This window comes from Anneissia japonica, unplaced genomic scaffold, assembly GCF_011630105.1.
Source record: "Anneissia japonica isolate Jap-2015-1 unplaced genomic scaffold, ASM1163010v1 scaffold1826_len1998817_cov189, whole genome shotgun sequence".
Lineage (NCBI taxonomy): Eukaryota > Metazoa > Echinodermata > Crinoidea > Comatulida > Comatulidae > Anneissia > Anneissia japonica.
In genome coordinates this window covers 626,099-645,115 of record NW_022742159.1, presented here as the reverse complement: position 1 = coordinate 645,115, position 19,017 = coordinate 626,099, and the positions used below count along the sequence as shown (strand labels likewise).

Genomic DNA, 19,017 nt, shown 5'->3' with positions numbered 1-19,017 from the left:
AAATTTGGCGGCCATTTTGAAAAACGGCCGCCATTTGTATACAAGGAGTAAAATCAAGTGTCAACAGGGCTTAGGGTGACCAGAAGGAAATAATTAGGATATCTGGCTATGTGGATTGCTTCTAACATTCTACTCCCCCTAACTCATTTTTTTCAGATTTTTTTTCTAGTCTAATAAAAAAGCAACGAGTATAAAAAAAGAAGCCAATGCGGTTTTTGCTTGTATCCTTGGGTTAAAAACACTTTTCATATCCTCGTCCTTTGGATGGGCCATTTAGCTGTCGGTCCCTCATGCATCATAGCGCACGCATACAAAAATCAACTAAGTAATTAGTATGGGATTGTCTTCTGGTGTACTCACAATGGTAGACCCTGTACTCCAACTGTTGTGTGCCTCTAACGGCCTAATCCAGCCCAATCAGAATATCCTTGTTGCTTTGAACAAGAATCTTTAGCATGAAATACATTTGAGCTTTTAAACAAAAGGAACATTTAAACAAAAGAATACAAATGGACGTAATTAAGTTACCACCTACCTTGGAACGTGAAGAGGAACGCACCAGCAATGGCCAGGTTGGACAGAAGGATAGTTGACCTCGCACAGCATGTGAAGATAGTGAAAGGATTTAATAGGTAGCTACAAATAAACATATGTTGAAGAAAAGAACAGAAAAACAGTATTTTTACAGTAATTTTCTACTTTTTTCTTTTTATAGTACTCTTACTGTAGTACAAGTACATTTAACATTTTTTGTTGGTTGCACACTTTATTACACAATGGTTGTATAAATCAAATCAAACTTACTGTATACTTTGCCAAGAAGTACACAATTGTGGGTAGGCAGGGTTATAGAGGTAGAAAACTGAGGATTGGTGGTAGACATTTTAAGAGTGAATGGGTGAAAATTGGTAAATATAAATAAGAGTGGATTTTAAGGATGAGCAAGGAGGTTGATAAGGGTTGAGTAAAAGGCTATGAAATTAGCTTTTGACTGGGTGAAAGAGTTCAAGGTCTGCCCACCATGTACTGTACGCCTTAACTTAAAAATTGCTTAAAATTAAAAAGTCGATTGTATGCATAAACCATCTATGACGATTTTAAGCTAAGATCTTGCTAAGATGGTTTGATAAATCAGCTTTAGATATTTGCTTAGGGACTTTTTTGACCTAAGACATTTGCTAAGCTGAGATTGATTAATCCCGGGCCAGAAACTTAGGTGGGGCCCAGAATGGCTAGACCTTCCTAATTCTACCACTATTGGTGCATTTGTTGAAGTATTCAGTGATCCTACCATCAAAATCTGAAAATTCTTTTAATTCATTTGATAATGATATTTGATAATGTAGTAATGATATTTGATAATGTAGTAATAATGTATGTAATAATGTAGTATGTAATGGTAATATTATTTACTGTACCACAAACAATTGATAATGATAATGATGTGCCAAGAAAAAGTATTATTTTTATTTTCATTTTTTTTATATACACTAAAAAATGACAGGATAAAACATACTGCTCTTTAAAATTCACGTCTCATTATAAAGCCTAGTGTGACGAGTGTGACAGGATTCGAACCCAAGCATTTTAACCAGCAAGTTATACCACCATTCCAAATTTCCATAATTCACTTACATGTAAAGAACAAGCTTTGGCACGTCTAGGTAGGCTGTCTGTTTTACACACAACATTTCAACATCCTTTGCATATCTGATTTGTTCCTTCTTCTGACGTTTAAGCTGAAAGTACAAAAGAGAAATTACAGACTTTGTTGGCCAAATGATCTGGAAAAATTTGTGGTGCAGGTCTAGGCAATCTTTTAGTCTTACCTTGAGTTTGGGGGCAGCAGACACAGCAAGAACATTTGCTAAGTATTAAAGTGATGCTCTAAACACTAAGTCTCTCTACAAGACTAATTTAATGTAATGTAGTTAGATTTGTATAGCGCTTTTAAAAAGCTCATAAGACTAGCTTGCACAGTAACTTGCTTCTCCCCTAAGGGTCTCTTTCCGTCTGAGCTACCCGGTAAACTGGTACCAGTTACATTTGTCTGTCCACAGCAGGGGCTGCATGGACGAGTACACTGGGGTAACCCCCTACTTGTCTTGAATGTGTATGATGTACTGTGTTCTTTAAAGTGCACATGAGCCAAATAGTGTACACTGGACCTTTGTTTTATAGTCCTTATCCGAGAAGACTTGTTCCACCACCAGAACTGTGCCCTTTGAACCAGCGCCGATATTATGGCTGTATGTGGTGGCGCCCCCTGCCTTAAACGATCGGCCATTCAACAAGCAGCCAAGTTGTTTTAGTTGTTAAGGAATACCATGATTTGTAACAGGATTTGAACCCAAGATTCTGGGGCTGGAAGGGAAGTAACTTAACCAAATGTACCAAACTGCATGGCTACCTCATGAACTTATGGGACTACCACTTTGTAACAAGAGCATCCATTAAATTTATTTGACAAAGTACAGTACTTCACGAATTTTAATTATATTATTGAACAGGCCCTAGTACTGTAGCACTGGGCCCTTGATAGCTCCAGGCCCCAGTGCTTTGCTCTGCCCATCCCTATGGCACTGCCACGTAAATTATGCAGTATTAAGCTCATCAATGGTATAAGGACACTTCCCAGGGGCAGATTTAAAGGGGGAAGCAGGCCGGCCCCAATGTTTTCACCCCACCTTTTGGAAAGTCAAAAAAAATTATTGCCCAAAAGGCATCAGAGGTTACTTTCGGGCGTCTAGAAACAGGAAATTTCGCGGGGGGTTACACCAGACCCCCTAAGGGTATTGTTATCCCCGCCTTTTGGACATCTCTGGATCTGCCCCTGCTTCCTAACTCATTCCTCATGTAGAAAGCTCCACCACATAAATCCAATACATTTATTTCAAAAGATCAGAAAAGAAATTCTATAAAAAGTAAAATGAGCCAGATTTCAAATTTTGCATTGATATTCGGCATCTAAATGGTAGGTCTCCAATTAAAGACCACTTTTCTGTGGTCCCAAATTAACAAATGTCTTTTATATTTATTATTCTAATTAGAAACCAAAGCTGCTAGAGTGCACAGAAACCCTGGTCCGAAAATTGGTCTCTAATTGGAGGGAGACCAGTAGCTCAGTTTCAAACAATGATGAACAGAGATGGCTTGCGACAGTCTCACCATGTAGATGACGCCGTGTTGTGCAGCATTATAGAGGACAACGCCAATAAACATATCAATGCCAATGAAGACAGCAGGTATGATGGCTGGTGATATGCTGTGTAAGAACTTGAACAGGTGAAGGCACAATGGCGTCTGAAAGAAAACAAATGTGTTTTTATTTTTACAAATCGATGTTTGCTATACTTGACGTTTTATAGTACTGAATGCTCAGTACATTAATAAAAATGCTTGTGAGAAAAAAATCTTGCAAGAGATTCGGGTGGGAATCAAACCCAATACTTCCAGATTACTAGCCTGGTGTCTTAACCACTAGAGCACCAATTTATTTTTATTTCTTTATTTAGGCACAGGGACAAGGATATGCCAATAGTGAACTCAATCAATCTAAGTGACAATTCTTCCACAAGACATTATGTGGCTTTGAAAGTGGAGATGTTTTAGTTACGAGAAAAAATCCTGTTGCCGTAATTGCTGGGATTAGAAGGCAAGCATCTTAACCTCCAAGCTATAAGTTAGTCACAATGATTGCAATAATATTCATCACAAAATATTATAATATTGTAAATATATTTCAGTAAAGTAAATAACTATAAATTAAACAAATATTTAAAATAAAAAAAATAAAAAATAATAACAATGGTGTTGGATTAGGGGAAGGGGTGGGCTTGGGAAATGAATAGGCAGAGGGAAAGGAATGAACACAGGCGAAGGAGTTCCCACAGAGAAGCTTAATCTCCAGTTGTACTAAAAAAAAAATGGGGGTTTTTTTTTGGGGGGGGGGGGGGGGGAAGAAGTCCTAAAATGTCTGAATACAGCTGAAAATAGCTCCGAAATTCCAGGCTTTTCTAGGCTCCAAGGGGATTAGCTCCAGCACCGGCCAAATTAAGTCTTCTTCCCTAGATTCCACTGACTTCCAGCAAAAATTTGTCAGACCTCTTTCGGGCTGCTTTGCCCCTTGATTTATCATAGAGCTACCACTGCTTTGGACATCATGTTTTCCTCCATGTATGGTTTATGTGTAATTTGCATGACACTGCTGCATTCACATCATATCTGAACCTAAATTTGGACAGCGTTTCCGGTGTGCTGGATGCCAGCGTTCCTATTTATTACATACTGATCTGATTTTCTGATCGATTCGGTAGGCTTTCTGATCCGAAAATTTAGATTTGGTGTGAATACACCTTAATAGTTTTCACAATGTGATAAGAATGAATAAATGATGTTTAATATGTTTAAGGATAATACTTACCTCATGAAAAACATCTCCTGCATATGGTGAGATTCCTTGCTCCATTAATGTTATACCTTCAATTACTGTGAATAGAATGTTTAAAAAAACGTGGCAATCAATCAAATTAATTAACATCAATCAACCCGGAATAGCCTACTCATGACCTGTTATGACATGACCCAAATTGCTAATACAGAAATTAACTATCATTAACTGTAGGCCTAGAAACATAAATAAATAGGTTTATACATTAACCAACATCCAGAACAACAAAAATTTTCCATTGGAATATTTGGTGACAATGTCCATAGACAACTCAGACTTGTCAGAATAATGATAAATTATAAAGTGACAACTAAGAAAAAGTGACCTACCAACTGTAAAGGTTTTTAATTATGTAGATGATACTGAGCCTCAAAAACCAGCTCAAATTTGTGCGGAAAATCGCTAGGAAAATAGGTGCACATAATTAATTTGAAGATTAGGTCAAAGCCTAATTTTCAGCAAAATCTACACGGATATTGGCCCATATTTTCCAAAAATACGCGGACGGATTTTTAGGCCACATTTTTGCGCAGAGAATATTCCCACGCAGGCCTTACTTTACAGTCTAGTGACCTACAGTATATATTTCCATCGTGTCCAGTTTGTTTGAAATTCCACAGCTGTTATTACGCTGTACCTGGAATTTAAGCAACCTACATTTTGCACTCAAGACATATCATTATGTGCTACGGAAATTTTGTATTTTACTACAGATAATTGAAGAAATGATTACTGAAATGCATCTTACTAACTTGAGAAGTCTGACATTTTGAACTCCATATTGTTCCAAGCACATCAACTCTTTCAAATAATTAGCCTATATTATACTTAACAAAAGCTTAGGGCGTCAAAAATTCGGGAAATATTGATGCGGGAATTTAAAAAAAAACTTTTTTTGTTGCATCAATTTTTTCAACAGCTTAAAAATAACAATGCAATGTTGTGACTTCAAATACATTTTCTTTAAAAAAACTATAAAATCAAACCAGTTTTTATACAATATTTACTATTTACAGACCAAATATAAACTAAAACAGTAAAATATAAACAAAAGTGAAATAATCTATTGTTCCGATTCAAAAAAAAAAAAAAAAAATAAAAACCCTCCCTCATCATTTTTTGAAAAAAAAAAGTGATTCTAATAATTTTTTCTATGTGTCCTTATATAATATAGTAGCATGCCTAAAAATCAGGCAGGCCTACTTATGCCTAACTTGCACACAGCTCAATATAGGCCTAGGCTTTAGCCCGCTAGCTTCCACTTTCACTCCAGCACAATGCGTCTGCTGACTGAGCGATCGGCCTCAATCATTATTATCAAAAATCCCACTTACTTCTTGTCCAAGATGTCAATGGAGTAACTACTTCGATTCTATCTGTTAAGATGCTTGAAAGATACGTTCTGAAGCAAACAAATCGCAGTAAAATAGCGAGGATAACGCTATATAAAACCGGAGCAGCCATCTTCCTAGGCCTGGGTCTCTAGGCTCCTAGGCCCTAGGTACAGTTTCGGGAGACGGTGCCTTCCTCCGACAGCGGTCGGTGATATGAATTCACACCGGCGAAGGTGGTGACTAAAAAATACTCAGAACTGTCTATGTAAGCCTAGATTCATGTGCCATATAATTTATTAAAGTTCCTATTTTATTATTTTCACATTACCGGCAGACAAATTAACATATATTCGAGAAGATATAATAATCAGAAGTTTATCATGGGGAGAAGCATCATCAGGAACATGAGCACATCTTGCTTTTCGCAAAATCGCGGTAACAACAATGGTTATCCGCCCGACCAACGTGTGATTAACTCAGACAGGGGTTGTTTGCACGGCCGCAGATCCAATTGAATTCTCCGCATTATTCGGGGCCGGCATTATGTAGGCCAAGGCCTCATTTCGGTATACAGTACCGTACTCGCGCAAATAAGCGCCCGGACGCTTAAAATATTTCTTGCACTTTCTGAGGGGCGCTTATTCAAACGGGGCGCTTATGAAAACAGAGTGGAAATTGAAGGGGCGCTTATGGAAATAGATGAAAATCGAATTCTTTAATGGGAAATTATTAAATTCAAGAGGCACTCTTTGAAGGAATTACGAATGGTGGTTAGGCGGAAAAGTCGTCCAGAGAACATGGCTCATGAAAAGAATGCGTGAATATTTACATAACAGCAAAATGGCAGATGCAATTACTAATTAGTGGTGGTGGTTAGCTTGTTGGCCATCGGCCGATTGAGATTAACAGGATGGCAGGATCATTGTATTTTTTATTTGAAAAATCAGATGAGAATGTGCTAAAGGTGCAAATTGTCGGAAAAGAAAAAGAGAAGTAGGACTAGTCATAGACAAATATGTAAAAAGAGTGAAGTTGGAAATATACTGTCTGTCCAGGGATCGGAGCTCTCACCTGTCCAAGAGAAAAATCCTCTTTTTAATATTGACAAGAATGTGTTTCCACTCTGCAGCTCAATTATGCCAACAACCACAGTCCCAGGATTGATTGGATTATTGACTTGCTAAAGAAAATCTTATGATATTAGGGGGCGCTTATTCAAACGGGGTGCTTATTCACGCGAGTACGGCATTCATTTCATTTCTTTTATTTCGTCTATTGAACACAACACATAAAGATACATGAACCATGAAGAGGTATAAAATACTGAAATTTTCGCATCACTGCCAACCAAGTGGCGCTAACGTGGTGTGAAGGACTATCACATTTATTTTTTCTGGAAAATGTTCTCAACAGATTATTCTACACCACTACAGTATATGATTGAAAAAAAATTGAAAAAAGTTTTGACCCCTGAAATCAAGATGGAAAAAAAGAGCCTATGGCCTATGCATTTAACAGTGCAGTACCACATAGTTTTCGTGTTATGTTCCAGGTACCGATAATTTGATTTCTCTTATTATAAAGTACAAGTTATGTTTTATAAAGAAGTATAGTATAGTAAATCATGTTTTTAATTTAAAACACAGGAAAGGCTCATGTAACTAAAACAGTGCTAAGTTTAGATACTAGGCCTACTAGTACTAATGTGTACTGCATAGGCCTATTTTAATACACTATAGATAGCCTATGCTTTTCTTTTTCCATCTTGATTTCGGAGGTCAACATTTTTTTTTTTCAATCATATACCGGTAGTGGTCTAGAACAATCTTTTGAGAACATTTTCCAGAAAAAAAATAATGATACGACCCTCCGTTATAGAGTTTTTTTAGATAACATGAGGACAAGAATTTAGCTTCAAAGCTTATCTTATTTATGTTGGTTACACCACTGACATGACTCTGGGTTGTTTGTCATCACTTAAGTTCAAGATGTCTACCATTCGTGGAAAAGGCATATTATCTATTTTAGACAGCACTTTCGAAATAATAAAAATTGATATAATTTTTATATTTTTTATTTGTGTAATACATGACTCCCGACATGACTATATTTTACATTACCAAAAACACTTTTTTATATACAGTAATACGATTATTAAAAAAAACTACATATTATTAAAAATTCGGTAAGCATAGGCCATTGCTCGGTGCTCAAAGGCATGAAACAACTACGGCGACCGTGTGAATAAGCTAGCATTTATGGTTATCCCACAGGTAACCACTGTCACGTGACAGTGTTACTATGTATCACATGACATGACATGTTGTTGATTGTGAATTTAATAAAGAGCGAGCGAACACACGGAATTTTATAAGTAAAAAATGAACGGAGTTCGCTTAATTTGTTTGTTGAGTATTGCCTATTTACATCTAGTCACAGGCAAGTATAGTATGTGCGTGAGTAGGTTGGTTTAGTTTAATTTAGTGTATATTAGAAAATGCTTTTTGATTTCTTCTATCAAGTTGATGCCTGCTTTGTGGATCAGGAGTCATGTCCTACCTTGACTTGCGTGGATCGCATGCATTGTTTTCGACTGATCCGTTTGTTGTCGAGTCTATGTTTGCTCGGCATATCGAGGCGTCTAGGCCCTGGCAAGGTCCAACTTCAAAAGACCTCCTGCACTATTTAATAAACGCAGGACCCTAGTTTCCAAAATAGTGTGTATAGTTGCCATTAATTGTCATGCATTACATCATTAAACAGAAATAAGTTTAGTAATATACCTATAGGTATATGTTTTTCCCCTAAATTTATTTCTCTTTATTTCTTTTATACTGGGGAAACCTTTCGGTGAATCAGATACAAAAAGACAATTTCAATTCAGTTGGCTTAGCTGTTAGTTTAAATTGTTTTTACAGATTATTGTTATAATAATTCCATTATTTTCAGGATCTACAACATTCAAACTTGCTTCTTATTACAATGATCACATGGTTCTACAGATGGCCCCTGAGCGGGCCAGTATCTGGGGTTATGCTGAGGAGTCTGCTGAAATTCAGGTTACACTCAAGGGGAAAATTTATAAAGCTATAACAACTCATAGTAAGACATAGTACTTTGTTATACTAGTACGGTAACAGTCAGATCACTTGTTATAGTCTATCTGATGATAATGATGATGTTGATGATGGTGATAATGATTATGGAAGATGATGATGCGGATGATAATATGGATGTGGATATGGCAGGACTTCTTATACCTTGTTTAGCGAACCATCCGACCACCCAACAATTTTATTTTCCGCCAGTTACAGTAGTGCAACCTCCACCACGAAAAACTAAAAATTTCATTTAAAAAAAATTTATATTTATTTTTATTACACCCTTTGCTCTTCTGATATCTTCAAAGATAAGATAAACTGTATATTTCTTCCTTAAAGATGTATTTTCCCTTGCTAATGTCAAAAAATCATAAAAAATAATTTTGAAATAAACTTGCTCATATTGCAATAGCATAACAATTATTGAATTAAAAAAATGTGTACCCTGATTTTTAAACCAAAAAAGTGACTGGAAGTGTTTCTATCATTTTCGCTGTAAACTGATGGGTAGACATTTTTTAAATACACTAATTTCTATGTTCAAGTTGATAACTTTTGTGTTCAAAATGGGCAAGTTAATTTCAAAAAATATTTTTAGAATGGGACAATACATCTTTAAATTTAAAGCATTTATCATTCTCATTACTATGCTGTTTTATTCATTAATAACAATTTTAATTTAATTTTCTCCTTCACCTAGATGATTTTGACAAAATCATTTTGCTAAATGAGAAAACAAAATTTTAATTTTATTTTTTCCACCCTCCTCTGACGATCTTTAAAAAAATATGTTTGCGAAGGTATAAAAAATGTCTCGCTTAAAATGGCTTGTCCAGTGAGAAAAGCAGTGTCATCAGCATCAAAGTCACAAGTCTGTTATTGCACAGGGGTGGATTTAGGTGGTGGGGGGGGGCAGCCCAAATCCCCTCCCCCTTTTGGGAGGTTAAAAAAAAGAAAGAAAAAGAAAAAAATTATAGCCCAGAACGCCTCAAATGTTATTTTCGGGCGTCTAGGACACAAAAATTCCGCTGGGGAATTTCCCCAGACCCCATAGGACAGTGATGTCTCAATCGGCCCAACTTTCGGCCCCCCCCCTTTTGGACATCTCTAGATCTACCCCTGCTGCATAGCACACTGAGCAACACACTTTCCAGGCCGACAACACTGGGCATCCGGAGGGGGACAAGACTTCTTTGTCGTGGAACCTTAAACCCACCAGTGAACTAAAAAAGAACATTATATTTTGCCTAATTTTTCTTTCAGGTTCATTCAGTGCAGATGCGATATGGAAGGTGACGTTAGACCCTGTTCCACCTAGTGGTCCATTTACAATCACGATATCCTCAATAAGTCATGGTATTCATGAGGTCATTGAGTTGAAGGATGTGCTGTTTGGTGATGTCTGGGTTTGTAGTGGGCAGAGTAACATGGCATTTGAAGTCAAACAGGTATTTTAAGATTTACTTTAATTTTAATTGTATGTATTATATGAATTTAATTTCTACAAATTGGATTTAAAGATGTCTTCCATATTTATATAATATTGACAGTTATTTTATACATAAATAAAGTAATGAATTAATTTATCTTGATTTTTAATCTTATAGGCTTTCAATGGAACAGAAGAGCTTCTAAAATCGTATGAATATCCCAATGTACGTGTTTTTGCAGTAGAACAGGTTGAATCCAGTGTTCCTTTCTATGACCTGCAATCTGTGTACCTACCATGGTCAAGGCCAAGTCCAGGTGTGTCTCGCATAAGTGAAAATTGAAAAAATGATGAGTAAAAAGATGGCTACACTGGGGAAAGCCATTGCCGACTGGGGCGGTATTAGCTCAGTCTGCAAAGAGTTGGAACTGTAATACGAAGGTCCCTGGTTCGGTTCCCATAGCATTCAACATTTTCTTTTCTCCATTTATTTTCTACAGTTTACAGATTATTTCCGTTTTAATGCCTACTTTCACACTTTTCCTTCCCCTTTAGGTCATCGATTGCTGCTTTTCTCCTCCCCCACCCCCAGGCAAATAGATCCTGGATCTGCCACTAAGATTTAAAATCGTTTTGTGAACTTTATCGTCATTATGTTTGATAATGATAACATGATTTTTTAAACTTACTTAAGTATAACACTAGTGAAATTTTATGTACACCATTAATTTTGTACATTACAACTCTTTCTTTCAATCTTTATTTCTTACAGAGGCTCTTGGTCAGAATACCGCGACTTTTACATATTTCTCGGCCGTATGCTGGTTTTTTGGCAGGGACCTTTATGACCATTTTGAGTATCCAATCGGCCTGATATCAACCAACTGGGGAGGTACTCCAGACGAAGCCTGGTCCTCTCCCGACGCCCTGGCTAAATGCAATATGACAAGGCAGAACTATGCTCAGAAGCTTGCTGAGGAACATGCTTATAAATATCCTCATGAATTTGCTCAGAAAGAAACTCAGGAATATGCTCAGAAAGAAGGGTTAGTTTTAATCAGTCAGAGCAATGAAGATAAAGTGCCTTGCTCAAGGACACAACCAAAATGTACAGCAAGAGATTGAAACCCCGACCTCGTGGTTAGAAAACCAAACCGTTCCCACTGCGCCAAACCATTTCTACATGTTACATTAAATTGAAGGCTATAATAATGTAGATTAATTTTATTATTACATTCTTATTGCAGCGACAGTTTTCACTTATGGAAAACAACTTTTCAAGGGCCTGCACAACATAGTGTTTTATGGAATGCAATGATACACCCTCTTCTCAATATGACCATTAAGGGGGCAATTTGGTACCAAGGTGAGTTGATCTTTGACCTTTCACTCAGTTATTTTGTTTTCCAAAAAGCTCAGTGCAAAACCTGAGATATCAAATTCTTTGCCCCTTTACCATAGTTGAAATCACTCATTGGTCGTTTCGCTCCCGAGTAATTTTGCCTGAGCTTGCTTTAATCTCCGTAACTTAACTGATGCTTATGATATTGCTAATAATAACTATAATGCTTACTTACTGCCCAGTTTAGTGTCTGTGATTCCCTATTTTATATATATTTTATATATTTATACATATATATAACATCTAGATGTGTATAAGAGACAGTATATATACAGTATTATATATTACCATTTTTAAAGTCAAAGAAGTGCTGTAATGTTATCATCTTAATTATTCTTGAATTTTATTAATTATATTCAAAATATTTTTTGATATTCTGTTATAAAAATTATTGTTATTACGACTATTACAGGGGAAGCTAACGCTAATGCCCCCAACACCTACAACTGTACATTCCCTGCAATGATCGATGACTGGAGAGCAAAGTGGTATATGGGTACCGGTGGACTCACAAACAAACAATTTCCTTTTGGATTTGTGCAGGTAAATTCACCAAATTAAATTCCAGATAACAACAATAATGAATATTGTATTTGTGATTGTACTTTTATGACTATTATTTTTTTTTTACCATCTCTGTCTCCTATGGTTTCAGCTGGAGAACTTTTGTTAGTCCTGTGTGCAATATTGCCTATGTTAAGCTCGATTTCTATAGAATCGCTCACCCTATCGGGATCAGGATGCATTACTATCTCCCCCGACGTAATACGGAAGGCACCCCAATTCGACTGCAACGCAATCGACAAAGTTGAACCAGGTTCAACCTTCCAGAAGACTGTCACCGATAGGGTGAGCGATTCTATGGAAGCAGAGCTTTAAAGAACATAGATCCGGCAGTACTGTAACGCAACAGATCATTTTTAATGACGATCCGCTAAAGACTGCTATTGATCAGCTGACAACGTGGTGTAGTCAAAGGCTCACATAAATCATGAGCATATGACTGGCTTTATGTTTATAAATAGAATTTAGAAGCATCAGGTAATTGCAAATGAAATAGTTTCCTTGAGTTTGACCAATCAATTTAAATTCATGGACACACTCCACCCAAAAAATGAGAAGCCAATCCTCAAATACGTAGTATCTATGCTCTGGAATGACCTTCCAGTTGATGTTCGCCAACATTACCAAATTATTAATTAAGTTGATTTTCTAAACCTTTTAATTTCATCTGTGCATCGTATTTAATAGTTTTTTTACTTTTTTTTTTATCATTTCTTTAATTTTCTTGTACTTTTTGTTATTTTGTTAATTTATATTTATTTTTTTTAATTTTTTACCAACTCTGCACCTTTTGAGAGACTATATTGTATTGAAAGAGCATTCCAGAATAAAAAAATATTTGTATAATTTTTAATTAAAAATAAATTTTGTAATTGAATATTGTATAAGAAAGTAAGAAATACAAATATAATTCATTGTATTAGCTAATCACTGAAGCTGATGGTGTCTTAAGTGTAGCATTGTTATAGAATCAGTATGCTATTTATAGATTATAATGTAATTGTTTCCATAGCTTTGCACATCAAATTCTGTCCAACCAGGATTAATTGGCAACTATCCCATTTTGAGGTGGCATCAGACTGCCGATTACGGATATGTTCCTAATCCAAGAATGGAAAATGTTTTTATGGCTGTGTCTATCGACCTACCTGACCCCACATCCATATATCATCCGTAAGTTGCTTAATTGATTTTTGAACTAGAGCAGCATAGCTTTAGTCGGCTAAACTGGTGGTAGCCTCTGTGTGTGTGCTGAACTGAGGAGATCCTTTTGTACACTGTCCGGTTCCGTCTGCTGCCCTCTTTGTGTTTCAGATAGTGGGCTGAAATGCAAGTGCAAATAAGTGCACCTTCTTTCAGATGAGATGTTTAAAGCATTGGTCCCGTGTGTATGTTAAATAATGCAATACTCTTTTCAGAAAAGTGTATGGGATTGTCTCCTGACCTACTGCAAAGTCACCACCAGAATAACCCCACTGGATATATAACTTTGGACTTTCATGGGTTGTCACTGATCACACCAAGTAACTCCAATCCAATCCTAAATATTGTATTTTCACTATGGAAGGTCAATTATGCATGCATTACCAACATTCAATCAAACAATCAATCGTTCCATTTTTATGGCGCCATTCCACCATTTGTTGCTCATGATGAACATTCTGTTCAGTTGAAACAGATACAGATTAAAAAATAATTTTTAAAATTGTAGTAAATTTTCAGGTGAATCAAACAAGATAGAGAATCATTAAAATTACAGACAATTATTTTTGTACTTATCATTTAGAATAAGAAATGGTATTACCTAGATAAACCAATTATTACCTACAGCACCCCTAAAAAAACAATAGAACCACCCATCTCAGTGCACAATATAGCTATGCTATTTAACACACAGACATGCAAATTCGTTTTTCCACCTGGGGGGGGGGGGCAATCCAGAATTTTTCAAACGGGGGTGGGAGGGCACAACATTTTCAGAACAGCAAAGTGAGTAGCACTTATTTCAATACATAGCATTGATATGCATTTAAATTTTAAAATTTAGTGGCAGAACAGATCTGCGCCTGTCCATCGTGACTGCCTTTCCTGTTGTAGTGCTAATAGTCCTCTATGTAAAAATATACCAGTAATCATACACAACACCAGTTGTTTTCCAGATTGATATTCATTCTGAACCCACCTCTTCCAGAATACATCCAAGATACAAGCAAGATGTCGGGCATCGACTTGCATTATCAGCCAGGGCCGTGGCCTATCAAGAAGATTATGTAACCTATTCGGGACCATTTCCAACTAAGTTTGCTGCCAGTAATGATTCACTTGCAATTCAGTACGATCATGGAAAATCCAACATCGCTATCATCAACAGTGATGGCTTTGAAGTAAGTCTTTTCTTGTGTACATAACATGTCTCTGTGATAGTTGTAAGGGAATTCGACATGAGGTGGGTTTGTGTAATGAGAAGGTGAGAGGATACTATCTTCAGAAATTGTATGATTTGTATTAACTTGAGTGTAATTTTCCTACTTAGCCAGTGGCGATGTCAGAGTCTGAAATCTGGAGGGGGGAGCAAGTAAGGGGCAAGATAAAATTTTAGAGGGGGAAATATGCTGTGGTGGCCTGAAATAGGCATGTTCGGGTGTCGCTCAAAATGTATTGAAATATGATAACTTAGGACTTTAAGAGGCTTGTTAATTAATTTTATAGATAGATGGTATACTAATATGTAGAAAATATATATCATATTTTTCTCCCCTACGAATTGTGGTTTTTCTACTTTTTCGGGGTGTGGTGGGAAACTGGGGGGAAAGAAAATTATCTGAGGGGGAAAATATTCGCTTGTGGGTGGGTGGGTGGTGCTACAAAGAAGAGTGAATGCATTTTTCGGAAAAGGCATTCCCCAAATTCCTTAAATATGCCCCTTAGAGCAGGTCAAATGTTAACTGTGTGTCTGCCCACCTAAGGTTGGTTCCAATTATTTATTATTCTAAACTAAAAACTACAGAATTGGGACATACATGAATTTTTTTCATTTCTTATTTCAGATCTGTTGCTGTCCAACAGGCACATCATGTGACAATTGGTCCCCATCAACAATAACAGACCAGCAATCACCTTCGATTCTTACTCTCTCACACAACTGTTCCACTGGTTCCATAACACAGGTCAGATACCTGTGGAGAGAATACCCATGTACATTCAAAAACTGCTCCATCTACAGTGTAGAAAACAAATTACCAGGGGCGCCTTTCATCTTGCCACTGAAATAAAGTCATATTTTTTAGCCCTGCACACACTGCGTCGATGGTCAACAGTTGACACGATTCCATAAAGAACACAACGCGACATGGCATATGCAACAGATTGATTTTAAAGCCAGGCCCAGAGGAAAAAATCTTTTGATATGTTGTACGACTAATTTTTCTAAGACACAAAAAGCATATTTGACAAAAAACTCAAGAACTGATAATGAGATACAGATTTTTGAATATTTAAAAACTGGGGAAGAAGGGGTGTAACCATCCCCTTTTCCACCTTTTCCTCCTAGTTTTAAATAAATTCTGTTTCTCAATAACCGTTCCCAAATTCGTTCGTCAAATTTGTTTTTTGAGTCTTCGAAAAATCAGTTGCACAACTTATAAAAAAAAAATGTTCCTCCAGAGCCAGGTTTTAGTAATGATCTGCTTTTAAGGCTGCGTTCAGACCTTAGCGATGTTAGCCTTATCTATCACCGTGTGTACATTAATCCAAGGCGTAGGCAGCGGGATGTCCAGACTGGGCAAATAACGTAATGGTAGTGTAAGTGTTCATGCGAAATATATAAATTCGTAATCATGCATTTTATTTCCTGTTTACATGTAGACTTATTGTGATTGGTCAGATCCTGGCCGAGTTCATAATCATTGATGCATGACTGTCATAGCTCAGTGGCGTACGCTAATCTGGGTCTGTTGGTGGATTATCATACGCCAGCGATTGCGTATTAATACTGGCGTCCACTACGCCGCACACAAGTTCACACCATTCGATTAACATTAACGTATCTCTCAGGTCTGAACATAGCCTTAATCATACAAAGCATTTGCTTGTAGGGAATGTGTAAGGTTGTATAATTTTCAAAATCAGGTATCAGAGAGATGAAAGACAACCATCCGCCACCTTGTGAAAACTTGGGGGGATGCAGATTTAAAAAATGTATGGAGACAAATTTAAGATTTGGTGAAATAGTGTTTGGTGAATGGTAATAGGATAGTGTTTGGTGAATGGTTAGGATTACTACAGCCAATGTCATAGCCAGGATTCCCAAGTAGTGTGGGGCACTTTAAGAGTGAACCCAATCCAAGGATGAACCCATTTTAAAAGTGGGCCCATTTTAAAAATATTTACCTATTTTATGCATGCAGAATGTATGACCCAATTCATTTGTACAAACTGAATAATGTGGACAATTTTGAAACCTGCAACCCATTTTACACAAAATAATGTAACTAATGACTGTGGATCCACCTTTAAGAAGTACAGTAGACCCATTTAAAATTATTTATCTATTTTATGTTTAAAACTAATGTTCAATCAATTCAGTTCAAAAAAGACATTGATTTACTTCCTCAAACTATCTTAATAATATTAATTATGGGAAATTATAATAAAAAGTTAATCATGTGGTTTTTGTATACTAAAAATGTGGACCCATCTTTTAAAACATGCACCATTTTATGCATATAAACAGAATACTGTGGAACATTTTAGAAATTTAGACTCATTTTAAACCTAAAATCTAATGTGGACTCATTCCATGGTTAAAATTGTTGCCCCCGATTGTCCCAATTCCTGGCTACGGCGCTTTTTGAATTTAGTAAAATGTGTATATTCATTGCATAAATATTGATGTAAAAACACGATGGAACTGTATACAAGAGTATGAACAACAGTAATTTGTATTTCATACATACGTATATGTTTAACACGTTTGTATTCTGTAATTAGTAAAACAGTACTTTTTGATTATCGACATATTTGAAATTGGCTTTCTAAGGTGATATTGTATGCAGTAATTATTCAAGTAAACGCCCTGAGACGTTTATTGTTGAGAAGGGTTATTGAGGGGGGCGTTTATTCGAAGGAGGCATTTACTTTTCGATATAGTTGTATATTGGCTTTAAGACACATTTCTATTTAATACACTCCAATTGCTGGAACAAAGCAGTTTCCAAAATACCATGTGTTTGCAACCCAAACGTGAGAGTCTGTTCCCTTGTTTTTAATTAGGCCCTACTTACTTATTTTTAACTTTAATTAATATTACCAGTAGATTGGAAACTGCCAACTTTGGCCATTTATTGAGATTATACCGTAGAGGAACAATGAAAGAAACCATGTCTGTCTTGTTTATATTTGTTTAATACAAAGTCTCCTTACAGATATCTACAGCAGCGTGTCCGTTGGACAGACCGAACGTAGTAGACACGCTCCCCACTTTCCATTACAATAGTCATTTGGAGTGGGGGTGTTTATTTAAGATTTATTCGAGGGGGCATTTATTCAAATAAATATGGTATGTTTATATATGTATGTGCACTAATAAATATAAAAATAAATTTATACTGTGCAATTGTGTACTGTACATGTGTGTCAATAAAAATCACATTATTTAATTAATGAAAAATCAAGGAAAACCCCTAACTGCATATTTTTCTAACTTGGCATTTAGACGGGTGGCCATCAGATTGAAAGTGCTCGAAATTTTTTTTTCGTAGGCATCTTTTTTTGTTACAAGCTGGCAACAAGGTGAATCACCAGCTATTGGCTCACGGAATGGGCTGTTGTCACGCTGAATTTTGGATTTAAGTGCCTGTGTCGGTATGCGTGATCGACGGCAAGGAAATAATGATGCAGGGCAGTTTCCTGATGGGGGAAATCGTCTTTCTTTCGGCGCAGTTGCATATTAGATGGTTCTTGTGATTTGTTGCGAAGAATTCAGCTGTTGTGGGACTGAATGATGTTTCCCATGTTTCTGGAACAGATAGCTAACTTTAATTTTGTTGAATAACTACAGGAAATTGTTTTTTAACCAAGTTCAGGAATGTCGGTTTTCACAGCTTTGTTGAAATTGTACCAGGTGACGTTTCGTTTTCTTTTAGGCTTCTTGTTTCCAGGTGATGGTTTGAACTCATTTGTGCTGGAAGCCGCCCTCCGTTAACGGTCCTACTAAATACCACACGGGACCACTCGCGACCACTCGAGACCACACGGGTGCAAAAATGGTTAAAATATTTCCACACGAGAGTATAAAACTGCTATATAATCAATAAAAACCAACTTTTTACAATGCCAATTGTCCAAAATATGGTAAAAATGAATTTTTTTAAAACAGGTTTTTCCGCCGCGCTTCGGAAGGTAATGCGTTGACATTGAGGTTCTGTAACGCATTCACGTCTCCAGAAACGCGTTCAACCTTGACCTCTACCACATTCATTACGTACGTTATAGTCCGGTGGCTTATGTCATCCCGTGGGAATTTCGTGATCATTTTGTTTGTTTTTTTTAATTATATGCTTTGAAGTATGCTGAATCGAATAAAATGAGTCGCCAATTTTTTTACGCTCATCTTCATATGCAAATTAGCTGAAATATGCAAATTAGGTCTGAAAATGTAGGGTACTTATATCTTGGTAACCACAAGTCGCAGAAAGTTGCTTCTTTCTTAAAGTTGTTCAGAACATGCATGTTTCTAT

The 19,017-nt window shown here is 36.5% G+C and overlaps 2 protein-coding genes across 2 annotated transcripts; one reads left to right on the top strand and one right to left on the bottom strand.

Moving 5' to 3' along the window:
• Positions 1-395: 395 nt before the first annotated feature.
• Positions 396-6,277, bottom strand: LOC117119046 (phosphatidylinositol glycan anchor biosynthesis class U protein-like). The gene is made up of 6 exons (XM_033263855.1): positions 5,785-6,277; positions 4,424-4,488; positions 3,169-3,303; positions 1,636-1,739; positions 536-636; positions 396-448 (listed from the first exon to the last, which is right to left on the bottom strand). Exons 1-6 carry the CDS (start codon positions 5,912-5,914, stop codon positions 396-398), a joined length of 588 nt encoding a protein of 195 aa, XP_033119746.1. The 5' UTR covers positions 5,915-6,277.
• A 1,795-nt stretch (positions 6,278-8,072) lies between these two features.
• On the top strand, positions 8,073-17,891 carry LOC117118972 (sialate O-acetylesterase-like). Its single transcript, XM_033263725.1, has 10 exons — positions 8,073-8,223; positions 8,734-8,886; positions 10,149-10,333; positions 10,493-10,631; positions 11,087-11,360; positions 11,562-11,680; positions 12,129-12,259; positions 13,293-13,453; positions 14,472-14,664; positions 15,328-17,891. The coding sequence occupies exons 1-10, from the start codon at positions 8,166-8,168 to the stop codon at positions 15,550-15,552; spliced, it is 1,638 nt and encodes a 545-aa protein (XP_033119616.1). The 5' UTR covers positions 8,073-8,165; the 3' UTR covers positions 15,553-17,891.
• Positions 17,892-19,017: the final 1,126 nt, after the last annotated feature.